Consider the following 20595-nt stretch of genomic DNA (forward strand, 5'->3'; position numbering starts at 1 on the left):
AATCCCCCTCTAAGGGGCAGAAAAGCCTAACAGTCAAGGGGCTTTGAATCAGACATAGCACTGGGTTTCAGTATCAGCTCCGGGACCACATGACCTCCAGGAACCTGCTCAATGTGTCTGAGTTTACTTCCTCTTCCATAAAATGAGGATAATGCAATTTACCTCATAACATTCATTTCAGGATTAAATGAAATAAGGCAGATAAGTACCCAGGACAGTGATAAGTAAGTGGGGACTATTATTATAATTGTTATAAATGGATCAAATTTAAACTTAGATTTCTTCACACTCAAGTGGAGCACCAAACTAGAAGTTGGGTACTTTGGAGTCATTCCCCTAGTGCTGGACTATAAACTCTTCTCCAGCAGAAGACAAAATGAGAAATAGTCAATGTGTTAAAGCCACAGATGCCACCTGCTGTAACAGCATCCAAGTGATGAACTGAGGTCAATGAGGTCAGACTTGTATGCCAGACTCCATGAGAATGAGCCAACGGCCCAGCTGGTGCTCAGTCTGGGAACTTGAAAAAGAAAAATGTCCAAGGTCTGTTCCTTCAAATTTTGATTAAATGGGCTACGACTTGTTTTTAAAGATTCCCAGGTGATACAAATGCATATTCAGTCCTAAGAACTGCTATCCCTGCCAAGAAGGAAACAGTTGAGTTTTCTTGAAGAATCTTTTATTATATTGATTCAGTTGCAAACATGTATTGACCCCTTGGATGGACCAGACTCAGGACTAGGTGCTGTATTTCTAAGACTTGGTCCCAATCTCAAGGATCCTAGAATCTAAAAGAAGAGATGAACAGGCGAATAGACAGTAATAATATGGCGGGTACTTGCTGTGATTCGGGGTAAATACTAGAAGCTTGGGAAGGGCTGTAGACCAGTTTTCCAGATAGAACCCATGCATGGTCAGGGTATTCCAGACTGAGACAGTTTTGCAAAGCTTCAGGGGAGAAAATACCTATGTTCTGGAAACCCTAGTTATTCAGTAAGACTGGATGTTAGTGGAAAGCCAAAAGATGAGGAAGGAGAGGCAGCGACTAATGCCTTGTAAGAAATGCAGAGGAGTTTGGGTTTTAAGTAGGGGGTAGAGTGTAGAGTGATCTTAGCTGTCTTTCAGAAAAATTATTCTGGCTACTGAGCAGATCAGAGATAGGCAAGATTGGACATGGGGAAGCCAATCCCCAAGATGGTTACAGAAATCAAGGCAAGATTTAACTAGGGATATGAGAGGCATTAGCAGAGGAAGAAGAGCCTGGTGATTGAGGGTGTACTGGAGGCAGAGATGAGGAATCAAGGAGGGGTCAGGGGAGTCAGGTGATGCAAGGCCCTCAGTGACGGAAGGACAAGAGTAAGCTGTGTGGCAGCAACAAAGGGCTTCCTGCTTCATTAGCCCATAACCTGAGCTGGTCAGGCCTAGCGGAAATCTGGCACATGCAGTACTTTTGTGTTTCTAGGGTGCATGGCATTCTTGCATAATTGGAGTATCTGATTAATTTGAAATTTTCTTCAGAATTTCTATCATATGGGTAAAAGGGAGTTTAAGTTAAATGCAAAGCCCGTGGCCCGAGAGAGGCCCCAGAGCACACGGTCAGGCAGGACCAAATACACAGAGCTCATTCTCACTTTCCTTCCCAACCCAGGAATGTGTCCCAACACCTCTGCTCTCCTTAGGAGAGACCCAGGATCAAAGGCCTGAAAATTTCCAGGGGAATGAAAAGCGAGGTGTAAGGACTCGGTACCCCTGTCTGCGGAACATCTCAAAGACTCAAATTATCCTTCAAACGTGGCTTGCAATGCAAAGGTGGAAGCAGATTTGTAAGCAGCTCCATTTATTTGAGTAAATAGCTTGTAAATAAATCATTGGTAAACATTACAAAATTAAATACATTTTCCAAAGCTTGCCAGTATACATAAAATTCACAAACATAGTTCTTTTAAAAAATAAAATATGTTCAGAGCACCCTTGTTATAAAATGTCTGACTCCTGTCCTCTGACAGGGCCGCCTAGAGATGCCTTACAGTAGGTGGGGTTTCTGTGGGGAGGCGATGGGGGCCTCCGGGGGGGAAAGGGAGAGTTTCTACTCTGACCTTTTACCCAGCCCACATCCATCTGAATTTTGACCCGTCTCCAAGGAACTGATCTATCACTGGGAGGCAGGGGCCCTAAGCCTAGCTCCAAGCAAGGAGGCCGGGGTGCATAACTGGGGCCAGGAGCCAGAATCCTCAGCACATGCCATTGAGAGGAGCCAGAAATGCAATCTCCACCACCCTTCCAAAGCAGCCAACACTCCTATATCAACTTTCTTGAAAGCAGGGGAGGCTTTCTCACCTCTTACCATGTTCAACCCTCCGTTGACCCGCTCTGGTCTAATGCTACCCAGGCATGGAATTGACCAGAGCTATTTCTAAGGAGGAAAATAGGTGATTTGTTAACTTCCTTATGACCTGCTTTCATGGACAGAGAAGAATACACAGTATTTGGTTGAAAGCAGAGAGTTAATTGCTACACAGTGCTCCCTTTTTCCACTGTGAGACACCCCTTGCAGTGGGCTTCTCTAGAAATCTGAGTAGTTCTTCAAGTGAAGGGTTCATAAAATTTTAAAATACCACGAACGAGGCAAGAAGTACATGACCTGGCAAAGCATCTCAATGAATGAAATAATATGAAGTCCATGAATTAAGCCCTTGACCAACTCAACTTTTTGTGGCGTAGCTCATTAAAATAATGGATACGCTGAATTCTTTCACTTTGGTGCAGAAAGTGAATGCTGGAGGTCAGCTGAAGTCACATGAAGAATAGCTAGTGGCTTCTTGAAAACCCATGTGCTGTGACCTCCAATTAAAGGACAACCACAAGTGTATCCCATCAATGTGAAATAAAACCCACGTCTACATTTTAACTTAGTCGCGTGTAGATATATACAAGTACGAGAAATTTGACATCTGAGACAACTGTACAACTTAAGAAAAAGTATTACCAAACGAGTCGTGAGAAAACCATCATCCCTGTATAGTTAGGTTCTAAACCTGCAATTTCTCAAAGAGTATGCTGCTGGGATCAACCCATTCCTGCGTGTCTGCCTGGTTTGATAATCCTTGGTCGTATTGAAACCAAAGACCTGCTGGTCTTGCTATTAAAATAGTACACTAACAAAACCTCCCCAAACAAAAAAGGAACACTCTTGAATAAATGTCTAATAGGCACCCCCCCAAAAAAAAGTTTCTCATAAGGGCAACTATGCTTTAATAAATGTCTTCATGAAGCCCAAATCCCAGGACCCTTCTTCGTCTCTGGGAGAGTTGCACCCTGTGCCAGCATTACATGGTCTTCTTCTGTGGAGGGCTCAGCTTCCTCATGCCTCTTATTCGAGAGAGCAGCTCCTGGATAAATTCCTAGAAGAGAGAAGAAGGAGTTAATATGACAGTCTCACTCTACTACAATTGGGGATTAAAATCTGCTTGAAGTCATTGTGGTCAATGGCAGTTATCTTAGGTTGATGAGTTTGGTGGGAGGTGTCAAGCCCAGGGTCTTCAGGAAAGGACATTTTTAAGCAAATGAAGCATGCTTGAACCTCCACCACCATGAATACCTTCTCCCTGTTGCTCTCTTTGGGGGAGAAACACAGGCTGCCTTCACCCACTGACAATGTCTACATGGCCTCTGAAGACACTTGTGGTTTTAGATCAGCCTTCTCAACCTTTAATAAACCTTTTATAGGAGCACACAAGTCACCCAGGGAGCTTGTGGCTTCTGACTCAGTAGACCCAGGCTGGGGCCAGAAACTGCATTTCTAACTGGCTGCGAGGTGATGCCCATGTTAGTCTCTGGACCATGCCTGGAATAGCAAAGCTTGACCAGTGGTTCTCAGATGTAAGTCCTCATCTAAATCACCAGGGGGACTTATGAAACCAGAGTGCTGGGCCCAAGAATTTGATTCAGTAGTTCTTGGGATGGTGGTTGGGGGGCGGGGGGTGGGTCCTGAAAATGTGCACCACTGAGAAGTTCTCAGCAGACACCTGCTCCTGGCTCCAAGGATCGTTCTGAGAACCACTTACCTAGATCTCAAAAGAGTCTTCTGACTTCTCTTGACTGCTAATCAGTTTTTTTAAAAAAAGCCAAACACGTTTTACATTTACAATTCAGTATATTCAAACACATACCTTCAATAAAAATCTAAAGAATGAATACTTAATATATAGAATACACCCTCTATTTTCTATTCTAATTTCATTTAAAGGGGTTGCAGAGGGAGATCCACTAAAATGATTCCATGTCCTAGTCACAGACGAACACCCAAAGATCAAAGAATCTAGAATAGTTCCTATGTTCTACCATCAGGAATCTTTCCTTGTCACCTTCTGTTTTAAAATATTTGCTATCTAAACAGTCACATTTATTAGATAATAATTACTTTGTCTTTCTATTTTATATGTCACAGACAAAGAGGAAAGCCAGACTTTCTGATCAACAAGTGGCAGTCATGGGTACATCAGGAATTTACCAAGAGTGAAAACACTAAGAAATCTTCCTCTCCATTTGGCCTTCTGAGAAACCATGCTCAATCTCCCCTTCCAGTCATGAGCTCCCAGGCCAAGTGATCCCAGCAACTACTCTCCAGCTCTAAAACACAATAAGCTTAAGCATTCAGTATTTTGTTAGCCACCCAAATTTTAACGTTTTTGCTCTTATAAAGTAATATGTGCTTTTTCTAGACAACTTGGAAAATATAAGCCAGCAACAATTACCCTCAGAACGAACGACTAATGTATTTTCCCTTATGCAAATGGATTTTTACCTAATTAAGATCACACTGAATAAATATGCCCTTTTCTTCAACGTAGCATTATGCCAGAAGCTTTCTCCCACAACACTAAATAGCCTTCCTAAAAATTTACCTCAATGGTTATACGAGCCTTTATTATATGGATATTCTACCATCTGCTTAATTCCTCCATTATTGGATATGTGGTTGGTTCCGGACTTTTCAGAAGTAGAAACAATGTTACAATTAACATCTCTGTGTATAAATCTGCAGTTTTGAATATTCCCTTTGGAGAGCTTATCCAGAAAAGCATTTGCATCACCACCATTTCTGATCTTGGGCAGAGTGGAACACATATGAGGCCCTGTTTTAACTTTCTGAACATTATTTTAATTTAAAAAATTCTTAGGATAAACTAAAGCCAAATTTTCACACTTACATTCAGTTTTCATTGTGTCAAGTTAAGTGCATTTCCTGTTTCTCCTCTTGCTATATGGTTTCGACAATATAATATGTAACATATACTTTCAGTTTTATTGATTTGGAACCTACTACTCAAATGAATTCTGTAGAAAGTTCCAGCACTTGAGTGTAGATCTCCTTTTTTTTTTTTTTTTAAAGCAAAGGTCAGAATCACAAATCCTATCACTTATCCTGTTAATAGCTAGTAATTCTTCTGCACTATTTCTATAGCACATTTTTTATAAAGATCATTATAAAAATAAAGATTAAACATGATAAGAAATAATATATCCTAAACTACAGACCTTTCTTCTTCAAGACAAAAGTAATTTGGTAATTTAAATAAGATTCAAATTATCTCAAAAAAATCAATCATGAGGTATATTAATCTCAGTGATTAAAAAGTTCAATAAATAGGGGAGCCTGGATGGCTCAGTGGGTAAAAGCCTCTGCCTTCGGCTCAGGTTTTCTCCTGAGATCAAGCCCCACATTGGGCTCTTTGCTCCGTGGGGAGCCTGCTTCCCTTCCTCTCTCTTTGCCTGCCTCTCTGCCTACTTGTGATCTCTGTCAAATAAATAAATAAATAAAATCTTTAAAAAAAAAAGTTCAATAAATAACTTGCATTTTTAAGAAATTAACATCAATGAAACTCTTAGTTTTATGTCAACTAATTTATGTTAATATACTGTATTACACATATTTTAAAGTGTTCATTAAATTTGTATGAGGTATTCCGCAGAGTTAAAAAAAAATAGCAAGATCAGTACTTATGCCCTATATAGAAACTTATGCAGGATTTTAATGATTACAGATGATTCTCAAAGAAAAACCAAGAATCTCTAATCAAAAATACTTTGATGACTCTTGTTCCTGTTACTCAAAAATTCTCTATGTAAATAAGAACCTAGCTCATTTACTTCCAAAATAGGTCACTCAGCCTTGTGTTGTGGACACTACTTGAGTCAGAGAAGGGCTGCCCCTTTGAGGAAATGACATCTGATGTGAGACCTGCATTAACAAAGAGAGGCCAGCTGAGAGAAAGTCTGGGGGTCTGGGTCACGGCCCATGTTCAAAGGCCCTGTAGAGAAACAAGCAAAGAAGTGGGTGTTTCTGGCAAAAAAAAAAAAGGCCAAGAGGAGTGGGGTGGGAGCCATGCTAAGGGTGTTAGGGGCAGCTTACCAGGGTCTCGCTGTCCACAGTAAGATGGGTCAAGGCCAGTTCATGGGTTACCACCCACAGTTTGTAAATACATGATGTAGACCAAGGCTAAGAGATGCTGTAACCCCCAAGCACATATACAAGTAGTATAAATATAAGTAAATATAGATCCATCTTCATAGTATATATGTAATATATATTTCTATATTCTATAATATGAATGACATAGTGTGACTACTTAAATGTAAATCAATTAAAATAAAAACATTTTAAAATTCAGCTCCTTATTCACACTAGCCACAATTCAAATAGTCAGTAGCCACATGTGGCCAGTGGCCACCATAGCAGACACTGCAGCTATAGAATATTTCCATCATTTCAGAAAATTCTATTGAATACGCAGGAGCAATGCTAAGGCTCAATGAGATAAGCTTGGAGGAAAGTGGAAATAGAGGGGAAAAGAAGGCTAAAGACCAAAGCCAGAGGCGCCCTAGCAAGCAAGGTCTGGAAGAAGCACTGGCCCAGCAAAGGAGACTGAAAAGGAGAAACCAAGGAGAAGGGGGGAAAACCAAGACAATGTGCTGTTAAGAAGTCTTCTACTTTTTTGGTTTCTTTTATGCAACATAATTATTTTGAGATTCAGCCACATTATTGGATTTATTTATTAAAAGAGCTCCTTTTGGTTGAGACTGAAATCCATAAATCAGTTTGTGGGGAAAAAAAAACAATGAATGTTCTCAGCAACGTTTTCTAAATCTCAGTGTACAGAGATTACACATCTTTCATCAGATTTATTCCTATGTGTTTAAATTATTGCTGTTATTGTAAGTAGTATATTTTTATTCCAATTTCCAACTGTGGCCAGCCATAGATTTTCATAGACTTACCTCACATCCTGCAAGCATGATGAACTCCCTTGTTTATTCTAGCAGCTTTTTGTAGACATTTACCTTTTGCAGATGTTTTTTCTAGAGTTTAGAACTTTCCCTTCTATTCCAAGTTGGCTGAGAATTTTTAACCACGAATAGAGAGATTGCATTTTGCCAGATGTTTTTTTCTGTATCAACTGACATAATTATAGGAAGGGCTTTTTCCTCCTAGTTCCTTACCACAGTGACTTACATTGATTGATTTTTGATATTTTGAGCCTTCTAAGTATATATATGTACTGTTACATTCAATTGGACAAAATTTTCTTTAGAAACTTTTCAGCTATGCTCATGTGGAATAGTTGTGTACATTTCTGTTTTTATGTCTTTGTCTGGTTTTAGTATCAGAGTAGGACCGTCCTCATAGAATGAGTTAAGAAGTATTCCTTCTTTCTCAAGTTTCTGGAAGACTTTGTATAGAGCTCGTATAATTTCTTCCTTAAATGTATGGTAAAAATTCCCCTGTGAAGCCATTTGGGTCTGGAGGGTTTTTGTTTGTTTGTTTGTTTGTTGTTTTGCTTTGTATTGGTAGGTTGTGTCTTTCAAAGCATTTGTCTATTTCATAGATGTCGTTGAATTTATTGGTAAGAGGTTCATAACCTTGGTTGAAACTGTACTGATGTCATCTCTCTCATTCCTGACATTGATAATTTGTCTCCTATCTTTATTTCTATTTGGACTAGAGGTTTATCAATTATATTGCTCTTTTCAGAGAATGAGCTTTTGTTTCACTGATTTTCTTTATTCAGTTTCTGTTTCATATTTCACTGATTTCTGCTTTCATCTTCATTATTTCCTTTCTTCACCTTACTCTGATTTTAATTTGTTCTTCTTTTCCTAGTTTCTTAGGTGTATTTTAAAGCCATTTATTTAAAACCTATTTCTATTATATATAACACTAGAAATAGGTTTTATATATATATATATATATAAATTTATATATATATATATATATAAATTTATATATATATATATATATATATATATATATATATATATATATATATTTTCTCACCTCTAATCACTGCTTTGGCTGCATCTCACAAATTTTGGTATAATGGGTTTTTACTTCACTCATTTCAAAATCATTTCAAATTTCATATTTGATTCCTTCTTTGGCCCAGGAGTTATTTAGGAGTATGTCATTTAGTCTCCAAATATTTGGGGATTTTCCAGACATCTTTCTGCTACCGATTTCTAACTTAATTCTATTATTCAAAGAACGCACTTTGTTTGACTTGAATCTTTTAAAATTTGACACTTGCTCTGTGGCCCAGAATATGTCTGTCTTGGTAAATGTTCTGTGTGCATTTATAAAGAAACAGGCTAACTTCAAGCAGACCTTCTACCACTGTGTTCATATGGCCTCCTGCCATGTGACATGTACACATAGAGAACACACCAAAAGAAGGGATGAACAAAGTGGTTCCCCCAGATGCAATATTTCTACAAGAAAATGATTCCCTAACCACAGAGGTCATGATTTTTTGTGATACTCAAAAAAGGACCTTCATGACTCTTTTTTGACCTTTTAATCTCCAACTAAAAGGATAGGTGAAGATGGAGGCAAACCCCATGGTTCATGTGGGTTCCTGTATCAGGATCTGGCTCTGGTCATGCTCAGTCTTAAGAAAACAAAGGGAATTCATATTTGCTGAAGGCCTTCTCCGTGTAGCCTACTTATACATACCACCGTATTTAATCTAATGTAGTTTTATCGTGTCTGTTGTACAGATGAGAAAAATAGATGTTCTAGTTCATTAAAAGCCCTCGTCCAAGGTCACAAAGCAAATATTTTGAATCCAGATCTCTTGAAGTAAGTTGAACTCCATAACTAGGTACCAAGCCCCCACCATGTGCTAGACTCCACCCTACTTGCTGGGATGCAGAGGAAGGGAGAGGCCCCGCCTAACAGGGGCTCCCAGGCCAGCAGGGAAGGAAGACAGAGAAATAGGTTCTGTCCACCTAAGACACGGGCCACAGTGCTCAGTGTGTATGTGAGAGCCCTGTGGGCAGGCGACAGCACACACCATCCCTGACCAGCCCAGGCCTGGGACCGTCCCTGCCTCTCCCAGGGACGGTCATAAATCTAGGAGACTTTGAAAGATGAGAAGTTCTGTATCAATACAAGGTATCGAGAATCTAGCACCACTGCCCTGGAGTGACAGCCCAGCTTCCTCTCCCTCCTCCTCTCTCCTTACAGGTATCCTTTTTTTAGTTGAATCTCTCTCTACTGGTCTGTAGGATCTGACCATTCTAGTTTCCTAATGTTTGAAACAGTATTTTATAGCAAACCGCTGGAATTTTAAGGAGGCAAACAGACATTGCCCTGACCCATCATTTCAGAATGACTGGCATCTATTTTGTTAGGCCACCTGAGCAGTTTTGTCCAAATACTCTCCAAGATCCCAGGTCTGCAACAACCACCCCCCACCACCCCCGCCCAGCTACACTGTCTCTGTGGGCTGCTGAGGGCCAGGCTGTGCTCAGGGCCCCGAAACTTGACTCTTGTTAAACATCTCGTGGGGCGCCTGGGTAGCTCAGTCAGTTAAGTGTCTGCCTCCAGCTCAGGTTCTGATCTCAGGGTTCTGGCATCGAGTCCCCGGTCAGGCTCCCTGCTTAGCAGGCAGTCTGCTTCTCCCTCTCCCTCTCCCTCTGCCCCTCCCCATGCTTGTGCTTGTGCTCCCCCCACTCTCTCAAATAAATAAAATCTTAAAACAACAACAACACCTTTCTAAATGACTCTGGGCCCCTACCCCCGACCTCAGTCCTGGGCACCACTTTCATATCTGAGCTGAGAACACTCTGCATTCCCATTTCACCCATTAACCTACCTGAGGACGACTCCTTCCCACAGTATGTACCTTTCTATTTTGTCTGGCATAGTGCCATGTTCTCACGAGCACTGAATTTCTGTCTGGGGTTCAGACACAACTCATACTTCCTGGGCACCCTCTACGTGACAAGCACTCTGGGCATTTTCATGTACTGTCTCATTCAATCCTTATAACAGTCTTATAACATAGACTCAGAGAGGTTTAGAGGTTTGCCCAAGGTCACAGAGCTACTGAATGGTCAGGCTAAGGTTCAAACCCTACATTTCTAGAAGCCGTCAGAAACCGGGTCTCATCGCTGGGGAACGGATGGTACAATTCACTCTCTCTGTATCATGATGCCCGGGTGGGGGGGGGCATCTTTTTTAGTAAGCAACCAAGATGAGTAATTTTAGTCTAACTGCAAACCAAACTAAAATGACTTCAAGTGTGTGTGATAAACACAGTGATCCTTTAATGTTTACACATGGGGAAGGGCTGCCCAGAGGTGTAGAGGACTGTTTCATAGGTAAGCTCTGGGAAGCTGTCTCCAGGGCACGGACCTGCCCTCCATTCTGCTCACAGCCTCTTCCCAACACATGAATGTCTCAGAAGCCCTAAGTTGCTGCCTTCTAGACTCCAGCGAACTCATAAATTAGAGAAGAAGAAAAAGCGGAGGAAGAAGAGGACGGAGCAAAAAGGAGAGAATGAGAGAAGGAAACAGGGAGAGGAGAGGGAAGCCGGAGTCTTGACCTTTCTTCTGCCCACTGAAACCCAGGTTCTGCCCAGCCAGCTGACTCCTCGGGGCTCCCCACGGCCACGTGCCCCTGCCAAGCTCTCTTCATCGGACCCTGCTCTGATGGAATGTGGCCATTCCCCAAAGCCTGGTTCCCAGCCTTCTCAAGGCACTGTCTCCCAGCCAGCCCATTTCCTCATACTCTCAGGCCTCCTCTGTCTTCCCCCTTGAGATCCAGGCCTGCATTTCCTGTGGCTCCCGGAGGTCTCCACAGGGAAGCTCCATGGGCCCACCAGTCTCAAAATGACCAAAAGCAAACTCACTGTTACCTATCCTTTCTTCTAACTGTCCCTCACCCTGAGGAATTCACAGTTTTTATTATTGGGTCCTGAACAAACCATCATAAAGATCTCATTTACCCCCCAATTAATCTATAAGTTTAATACTGTTCCAATCAAAATATAAATATTTAAGAATAGTCAAGATATTTTTAAATTTTTTTATTAACATATAATGTATTGTTTGCTTCAGGGGTACAGGTCGGTGAATCATCAGTCACACGTTTCACAGCGCTCACCATAGCACATGCCCTCCCTGATGTCCATCACCCGGCCACCCTCTCCCTACCCCCAACCCCCAACAACTCTCAGTTTCTTTCCTGAGATTAAGAATCTCGTAACGGTTTGTCTCCCTCCCTGGTCCCATCTTGTTTCATTTTTCCCTCCCTTCTCCCTGCTCCCACCCTGTCTCTCACATTCCTCATATCAGAGGAATCATATGATAATTGATTATCATCAATTATGATGAGAGATCATATGATAATTGATCATATGATAATTGTGAGATCATATGATAATTGTCTGTCTCTGACTGACTTACTTCACTTAACATAATAGCCTCTAGTTCCATCCACATTGTTGCAAATGGCAAGATTTGGGGGTTTTTTGATGGCTGCATAATATTCCATCCTATGTATATTGAATAAGAAAATCCTGGCCCTTGCTAAGAACTGATTATAAAGCCCTGGCAAGGGGCACCTGGGTAGCTCAGTCAGTTAAGCATCCACTTAGGTTGTGATCTCAGGGTCCTGGGATCGAGCCCCAGCATTGGGTTCCCTGATTAGCAGGGAGTCTGCTTCTCCCTCTGACTCTCCACCGTCTGCTCCCGCTCATACTCTTCCTCTCTCTCTCTCTACAATAAATGAATAAAATCTTTAAAATAAAATAAAATAAAACAAAATAAATCCCCGATAATTGTGATAGTGTGCAGTGATAGACAAACAGCAAGTTCTGCATATCAGGAAAATCTGATATACAACACAAGATGATTTCCTATCAGTGGGAGTAAGGGCATAAGGATGGACTGACTGCGTAATAAACGGTACTAGAACAACACAGCTAAGGTCAAGTTAGATTTCTATTTCACACCATACACAAAAGTAAGTTCAAGATGGTTGGATTGGGAGGGAGACAAACCATAAGTGACTCTTAATCTCACAAAACAAACTGAGGGTTGCTGGGGGGAGGGGGTTTGGGAGAAGGGGGTGGGATTATGGACATTGGGGAGGGTATGTGCTTTGGTGAGTGCTGTGAAGTGTGTAAACCTGGTGATACACAGACCTGTACCCCTGGGGATAAAAATATGTTTATAAAAAATAAAAAATTTAATAAAAAAAAATCTGAGTGTGAAAAATAAAAGTGAAAAGTTGTAGCAAAAAATGTAAGATGATTATCTTTTTTTTTTTTTTTTAAGAGAGAGAGAGTTCAAGCTATGGGGAGAGGGGCAGACGGAGAGGGAGAGAGAGAATCTTAAGCAGGCTCCATGCCCAGCACAGAGCCCAACCCTGAGATCATGACCTGAGCCAAAATCAAGAGTCACTCACTCAACCTACTGAGCCAATCAGGTACCCGAAGGAGACTGTCTTTAAGACACCGGAGTAGTAAAATCTTTCTTAGGCGCACATCTTTTAAAAGCATATGCCATAAAGGATGTCACGGATAAATCTGATTTCAATTAAAATGTAAAACTTCTATACATAAAAGACAACACAAGCAAAATAAGCTTCACAGTTTGTGAAACATATTTGCAACCTACACAAAGGTCAAAGGATTGTCATCCACAAAATATAAAAAACTCTTAAAAATCAATAGGAAAAACACAAACAACTTGAAAGCAGACAAAGGATTTGAAATGGAAACCCCCAAAAAGGAAACATAAACAAACAATAAGCACATGAGGAAAAAAATGTGTTCAATCTTACTAGCGAGCAGTCAGGAAAAGGTGTGCTAAAACAATGAGATCTCCTCAGATTGGCAAAAAAATTCTACCGTTTGGCAATACCAGGTATGGGGATGACGAGGTTAAGGAGAATTCTTAAATTCTGCTGGTGGGCAAGCAAGCCGGAGCCAACTTTTAAGAGCAACTCCATTTCTTGGTATATTCCTGGGAGACTCTTTGTATGTGAGTCAACAGATCAGAAGTTTTTATCACATCACTATTCATAATAATAGAAAACTGGACACAGCGTAAATGAGTGTCCGCAGAAGAAGGGGTAAGTACATTAATACATCGGAATGCCACACAGCAGTGAAAATGAATGAACCAGAGCCTCCTACATCAGCAGGAGCAAATCTCAGAAATCTAATATTGGGCAAAATAAGCAGGCTGAAGGAAATTTGCAAAACATTACTTACATAGTTCTACAGCATGCAAGATAATCCACAAACCTTTCTATCACTCCTGCTTCGTTGCCAGAGCCCCATTCCTGTCTTCCCTAGCATGGTGTGTAATATAAAAGAGTTCCTGGGCAAAGGTTTGCAAAGTAAAGGAATACATGCGTGGACTCATTAAATCACACAATAGTGGCCGTGAGGGGAAGGAGCAGAGAGGGGAGTCACTAGCATCCCTGTGCACTGATTCTGCGTGTGTGTGCATGCATGGGCATGTGTGTGTGTGGGGTGAGGGGGTTGTACAAAGTATCTATTGGCCCCCACTACTATGGAGGAAGGTTCTAAAAGTTCTCCTTTAAGCACTGGAAAACTAGCCAACGTCGGGGAGTTAGGCAAGAGGAGAAGCATCCGGGGAAGCATGCAGCCCAGGAAGCGCGTGTGCACACACGGGTTCACAAGCGCACGCACACACGCACACACGCACAGAGAGCTTAAAGAAACAATAGAAAGAAAAGAAACAGTTCCAGTGACCTCGTAAACCTGACTACATAACACGCAGCCCCCTGACTGATGAGAGACTTCAAAGAGCCAAAGCATGTTTGTGAAGGGATCTGGCAGCAGCCCTGAAAACAGACGGTCCTTCCTCGCTCTGGAGTTTCTGCCGGGTGGCACTGTCATGGGGCACGGCGTCCCAGTGCCACGTTCTGCTCTGAGCTCGCATCCCCGCATCCCTCCTGGGCCCCGTGGCTTTCAGCTTCCACCCCCTCCCGCCTGCCCCGGCCAGGACCAGAGGCGGCAGATGGACACTCAGTCTGTAATTACCACCGTGGCCAGGCGTCTGGGACCTTTCCCTTGTCACTCACAGTGATTCATGTTACATTCATTGATGTTCAGCGCTGCCGTAACAATGATGGTTCCAATGGAAAGTAGGAAAAGGAGAAACCACAGTATCTTTGCAGATCACTGCTTTGTGCATAATTAAACCAACTTCTGTCATAATTTCAGTATTTAGAGTCATTTAAAAAAGACAAATGGATATTATGTGGCAGCCTTTGAATTATAAGTCTTTCCCTTTCAAAAAAGGACTTTTTGAAAGATTGCTTAAAACTGTTGCTTGGTGCGTACTGTCACGGATCACAATAGTTGTGCAGATCAAGTGAGCTCCCGTAAAAGGTGGGTATTATAGAGGGCACGGTTTGCATGGAGCACTGGGTGTGGTGCAAAAATAATGAATACTGTTATGCTGAAAATAAATAAAAAATAATTTTTTTTTAAAAAAAAGGTGCCCAGCAGAACTCTGCAGAACTCTGAAGACTCAAACCGCTTTTCCAAAAAATATCATCCACCCCTGATACAGAGTCCAGGGTGGAGTGGAGAGAGAGAGAGCAGGTGAAGATTCTGAAGGCTGGGATCCATGCGGCTCAGTGACTCCCCCTTGTACTGTCCCCTCTTTGTCACCCCAATCAATGCATCAGTCACTTCCTTAAAAGGCATATTCACGGGGACCATCTGCTTAGTCTCTCTGCCCAACGACAGCAAACCCAAGTCAACCACCCAACTTTCACAGATCAACCTGACAGTTCCCAAAAGCCTGACATGCATCAGAAGACATGGGGATCAGGCAAAGCATGATCAGGGAGAGGGGAAGAAGAATTTCCAAATCCACTGAAGTTTAAATATGTGAGGGTGATGGAAAGGCAGTACTCGCTTCTTTCAAAAGTGATGGCAACAACTGAGAACTATTCCAAATGGCAAAACGTCCCTGCTCCAAGAATCAACCAGGCATTTAGAAAAATCACACTGTAAGTTTTTATCAGCTTGCGTATGCATGTCACTGACAACAGACAGGCAGTGAATCAGCACTGACAAACACCTTTGGGGGGTTCCCCAGCCCTGTGTCCTCCAACCCAACCAGGATTTGCTCCCTACCCTCTGAGGCATTTCAGCACCACAAGTGCCAGCATCACTCACAGGTGAATATTTAATTGTCCCCCTCTTTTTAGAGGGTTTGGGGAGAGTGTTGTTTATCGTTAGAGAGGTTCGTCTGCTCACCGTGCACAGCAGAACGGTCCATTTTCATGATCTGAAAAGAGGTTTATGAAATCTGTTACGGGGAATAGTTTTATGCCTGCTCTCATTATAACCCCTGCTGCCCACGGAAATTCCAGAAGGTCATAAGTGCATCCTGGTTGTTTCCTTGTTTCCTTCTTCAAACTTAAAGCCACTTGACACTGTGCTGTCCATTTATGTTTTCGACTGTCTGCCTTTAGAGATTAATTTGTTTTGCTGGTGAAAGTGGTCCCATTAATCTATTTTAGAGACTCGGGCCACTGCTCTTAGACTAATTATTTTGTACCCGGAGTCTAACCTTCATTTGTATGTGGCACAACCGTTCACCTGCCCTCCCCATACTCAGCCTCTTCGGCATTCAATTCTTCCTTCACTTACTAATGGCTGGCTTCTCAGAACTAGTACACTTGCTATTTGGACAATGTAAAATAAAACCCACATCAATAATCCCACTGCAATAAACCACCAGTGGAGTAAATCCAGCAAAATTTTAATCTCTAACTTTATAATCACTAAGAAAAACTGAAATAATTTTATCAAGGGCCCCATTATCAATGAAAGAGAATATTACTTGTTACCAACACCTAAATCTTGTTAAAATGACATCTTACTGAATTTACAAGCGGTGAGATTTGTTTCTGATTATGACTCCCTTTTCTAACGATTTAGAAATCCAAAAGTCATGTGTCAAATTGTCTTTAATTGGCGTTCTTTCTTCTGTCCAAATTAAGTCCAAACTCAAGAAGAGAATGTGGAGCTGTTTATAATTTGGGTTGATCAGCTTGAAAAACATGTTCATTCTGAATTTAATGAACAAGGAAAAGGCCATAAAATCACCAACAATCAAAAATGCCAGCCACTTAAAGACCCACTGTCCTTGAAAGCCTGTACTGCCTCCATCGTATGTTTTTAAAAAATAACCATCGTTAATTACTGGGAGGAAGGGGTTGGGTTCCCTGGGTGGCTCAGTTGGTTAAGCAACTGCCTTCAGCTCAGGTCATGATCCTGGAGTCCTGGGATTGAGTCCCGCATCAGGCTCTCTGCTCAGAAGGGAGTCTGCTTCCCCTCTAATTCTCCCCTTCTCATGCTTTCTCTCTCACTTTCTCATTCTCTCTCTTTCAAATAAATAGATAAAATCTTTAAAAATAATTATAATAATTACTGGGGGGGGCATCTAAAGCCAGACCTATATGGCTCATCCTATAATAGCATCTACCTCTTCTTTCCTTATGTTCCAATATTGTCATCATCATCATTATCACTCTTCTCATGGCCATCCTGCTTGGTAAAGAATTTCACCTTGCCCCAGAAGAGGTCATCTTTGCCCTCAGTTTCTGGGAGGTGAGCTCTAAGCTCTTGGACTGCCTTGCCTGATTAAAGGGCCCTTGACCCACACGAGAGAGACTAACAGTGTGATTTATTGGGGGAGGGGCTTTGGGTGATGTGATATCAGCTCAGTATACCAAGGGACTGGTAACTGAAGTCAAGCTCATGGGCAGTCTATGTAATCAAGTCCCAGGAAAAACTCTGGGCATCAAGGACCTGGTGAGCTTCTTCCCTGGTTGGCAAGACTCTGTACACAGTGTTGCACATCATAGCTAAGAGAATCAGTGCTGCCCAGGATGCCACCGAGAGAGGACAGCTGGAGGCCCCGTGTTTGGAACTTTTCTGGACTTGTGTCCCATGTATTCTTCCCTTGGCTGATTTTCATCTGTAGCCTTTGACTGTAACAGAATGAAAGAAGCATATAGAAGCGCACAGTGAGTGCCGTGGGTCCTTCTAGCACATTGTCAAATATGAACAGGGTCTTGGTGACCTCTACACTTACAATAGGTGCTGGAAATGAGGATGGGCTTGTGGACTGTTCCCTAACTCTGCAGAACATGCTGAATAAAGACGGAAGGAGACATGTGGAGTTTTGCTCCATGACTTCATGTCCTTGGCAAGCTTACTTAACCCTTCCGGGTTGATTTCCTCAAGGAAGACAACCTGAACCAGGTTTACAAATATTCCAAAGGGGTGCTGGTGCTGACCTAGTGAGAGTTCAGAGAAAGGCAGTGAGAGGTAGACAGAGCACAGATGTGGACTCAAATATGAGTCCAAGTGCGAGCTTCAGCACCTCCTGGCTCCTTCTCCCTGGGCAGAGGATGCCTGGTGCCTAAGGAGCCCTCAGGAGAAAGTATGTGAGTGACGGGCATATGGGGGCCAAAATCCTTTTGGCTACTTGGTAAAGCTACTCCTGTTTCTGGTTAATAAATCCCAGTCCTTTATTACTAGCCACCCTAATTACACTAGAACATAACAAGGCTTTCCTAGCCAATGGCTACAACTTCTAGAATGTCATAGTCATTGATTCCAGGCTTTTCTTGGAAGCTCCCAATGTCCTCACTCTTCGGAAACATTGTTCTAAAGCTGACAGCTTCCAACAGGTGTATTTCAACTCATTAATCCAGCATTCAGGCTCTCTTCCCCATTCCAGCCCCAAACTACAGTCTTTCTTGAGCAAACCCCATGAGAGCTGAGAAGAAAGATTTCTCTGCATGGAGTCACTCTGACCCATTTATAATGGAGTGAAATGGCTATGCCCTTGTCTTTCTCTAGCAAGTGCGGAGCCACTCAAAGCACATTCCAGTAGGCAGTTTGGTAACTAACTTGGAAAGTGATGGGATAAGCTGACATCCTGGCATTTCTGGCCTTTATTCCTATTTTAATATCCTTTGAACACTTAATTCTCACCATAGTCAACTGTGAACTTAGGAAAGACTGTTTTCTCAATGGATGCCCAGGTTCACTGCGTTATCTAAGTCCCTAGATTCATTATAGGCACAGAGATGTTCAATAAACATTTGTTGGGCAAACGAGTAGAGAGAAGATAGCAAAATGCCAAGCCATGTCTCCTCCGGTCACACACACAAACTTTCTATGTTAGAAATACCCAGTTTATCTCTTCTGTCCACCGCAATGAGCTCAGAACAGGAGCTCTGAGCACTACCATGACTTCCACGTATACACAGCTGAACGATATTTTGCAAGATGGCTTAAAATGCTAAATGGAGCAAGACCAATGTGAGCGGGGTGAGTAACAATGGGCCCCACAAAAGTCGGTCAGAAAAGTGAAATGCAGTCACCAAGATGCCGTGGCGAAAGAGGAAGATCCTACCTTCCCACCATCAACATGGGTAGAACAACAATGCACGCCTGCGTTTTCGAAACCACTAGTCAATTTCTACTGCAAACCATGATCAGACATCCATTTCCTGCATCATCATGTGGCTGTGACATTTCCGTGACCCCACAGATTACTAGGACCCAGATATGCCTCTCACCACCTATTCATAGGCAGTCATCCTGTGTAAAAGCCTGATGCATATCAACCTACAGGCTCTGATTGCTAAATGCACAGAAAAAAAAATATGATGTTTATCAGAGAACAATGGCAGAGCCATCAACTATAAAAAGAGATTCCTACGAGTCCATTGACTGGACTGACAACTCCTGTAACAGATGGTAAGACAGATGCCCTCGAGCCCAAATTAAAAGCATTTTCTGTCCACCATAGCAATAAGTGGAAATGCTCCTGTGTGATCCTAAGATTTCAAAACCATGCAAAGTAAGAATGAGAAATAGGACAAGAAGCTCTTCCCCAGCCTGGCTAGCTGGCCCCAATAGCCCATCTCAGATTTCTATAATGTTCACCAGGCTGTCACTACTGATCATTCAAATCCAAATATCAACCAAAATTAAATGACTCCTTTTCCTCTTGCATTATATAGAAACATTATTTTTCTACATTTAAATCAGCTCTGTTTTGGGATGCTTGGGTGGCTCAGTGGGTTAAAGCCTCTGCCTTCGGCTCAGGTCATGATCCCAGGGTCCTGGGATCAAGCCCCGCATGGGACTCTCTGCTCAGCCGAGAGCCTGCTTCCTCCTCTCTCTGCCTGCCTCTCTGCCTACTTGTCATCTCTGTCTGTCAAATAAATAAATAAAATCTTAAAAAAAAATCAGCTCTGTTTTAATATCAGCTACATCAGAAATGTCTTCTACTCAGGGGGAAAAAAAATTAAAACACCAAATCAACCACAAATACATTAGTGTGGTGACCACAATTACATTGCTTTGTCTTGAAAGGCCTAGTCAGAAAAGATTTGCATATTGACAGTCCACAGCTAAGAATATGAATCAAAATGAGAACATACAAGTTCTTTTTTGATTAACCAGCGCCCCTCCCTAAAATGGAACCATGGACCCAAAGCACATGACACACTAAAAACAATATCACTTCTGTGAAAATAGCAAGTTCTTTAAAGCCCACTCTTCAAGCTGAATAATTCAAGATGTCATTATTGGCGATCTGGGGCATTTTGCATATTTAATATGTAATAGAGAAATATTACCTTATATAGAACAAGATTTGACTAACATGTGTCAAGCTCTATGCTGGGTGCTCTTGTACATATCCTGACTTCTCCAACTATTAATTATATCACTTCAGGCAAATGACATAGTCCTTCTATGTCTCAAATTCCTGATAACAATACTGTCAACCTCACAGTTTTGTTGTGAAGAAGAAATAAGTTAATACATGTAACGTACTGAGATCAGTCCCTGACATGTGCTTAGTAATTATTGAGCTATTATTATTATTATTATATCTCTAAAATTATCAGTGCAAATACTGGTTATGAAAACCCAGAGAGGTGGTTATTACCTCCATTTTACAGGGGAGGAAATGGAGGCTCAAGAGGTTGAGAAAAGGTTGAAAGTCACACAGATGTAGTGCTGTTGCTCACATAAAACTCTTGTTTTAGAGGGTGCCTCGGTGCTCAGACGGTTGAGCATCTGATTCTTGATTTTGACTCATGTCATGATCTCAGGGTCCTGGGATGGAGGCCTGGGTGGGGTTCCACGCTCAGCAGGGGGTCTCCTTAAAGATACTTCTTCCTCTCCCCCTTTCTCACTTGCATGCTTACTCTCCCTCTCTCTCAAT

At 42.0% G+C, this 20595-nt stretch overlaps 1 protein-coding gene across 1 annotated transcript in view; it reads right to left on the minus strand.

Moving 5' to 3' along the window:
* Positions 1 to 1820: 1820 nt before the first annotated feature.
* PPP1R14C (protein phosphatase 1 regulatory inhibitor subunit 14C) overlaps positions 1821 to 20595 on the minus strand; it is an 87150-nt gene continuing 68375 nt past the window's right edge. Inside the window, exon 4 of the mRNA XM_059176785.1 lies at positions 1821 to 3401. Within this exon, the coding sequence (XP_059032768.1) occupies positions 3327 to 3401 (75 nt within the window). The 3' untranslated portion in view covers positions 1821 to 3326. The remainder of the gene's footprint in view (positions 3402 to 20595) is intronic.

This window comes from Mustela lutreola, chromosome 6, assembly GCF_030435805.1.
Source record: "Mustela lutreola isolate mMusLut2 chromosome 6, mMusLut2.pri, whole genome shotgun sequence".
Taxonomy (NCBI): Eukaryota; Metazoa; Chordata; class Mammalia; order Carnivora; family Mustelidae; genus Mustela; species Mustela lutreola.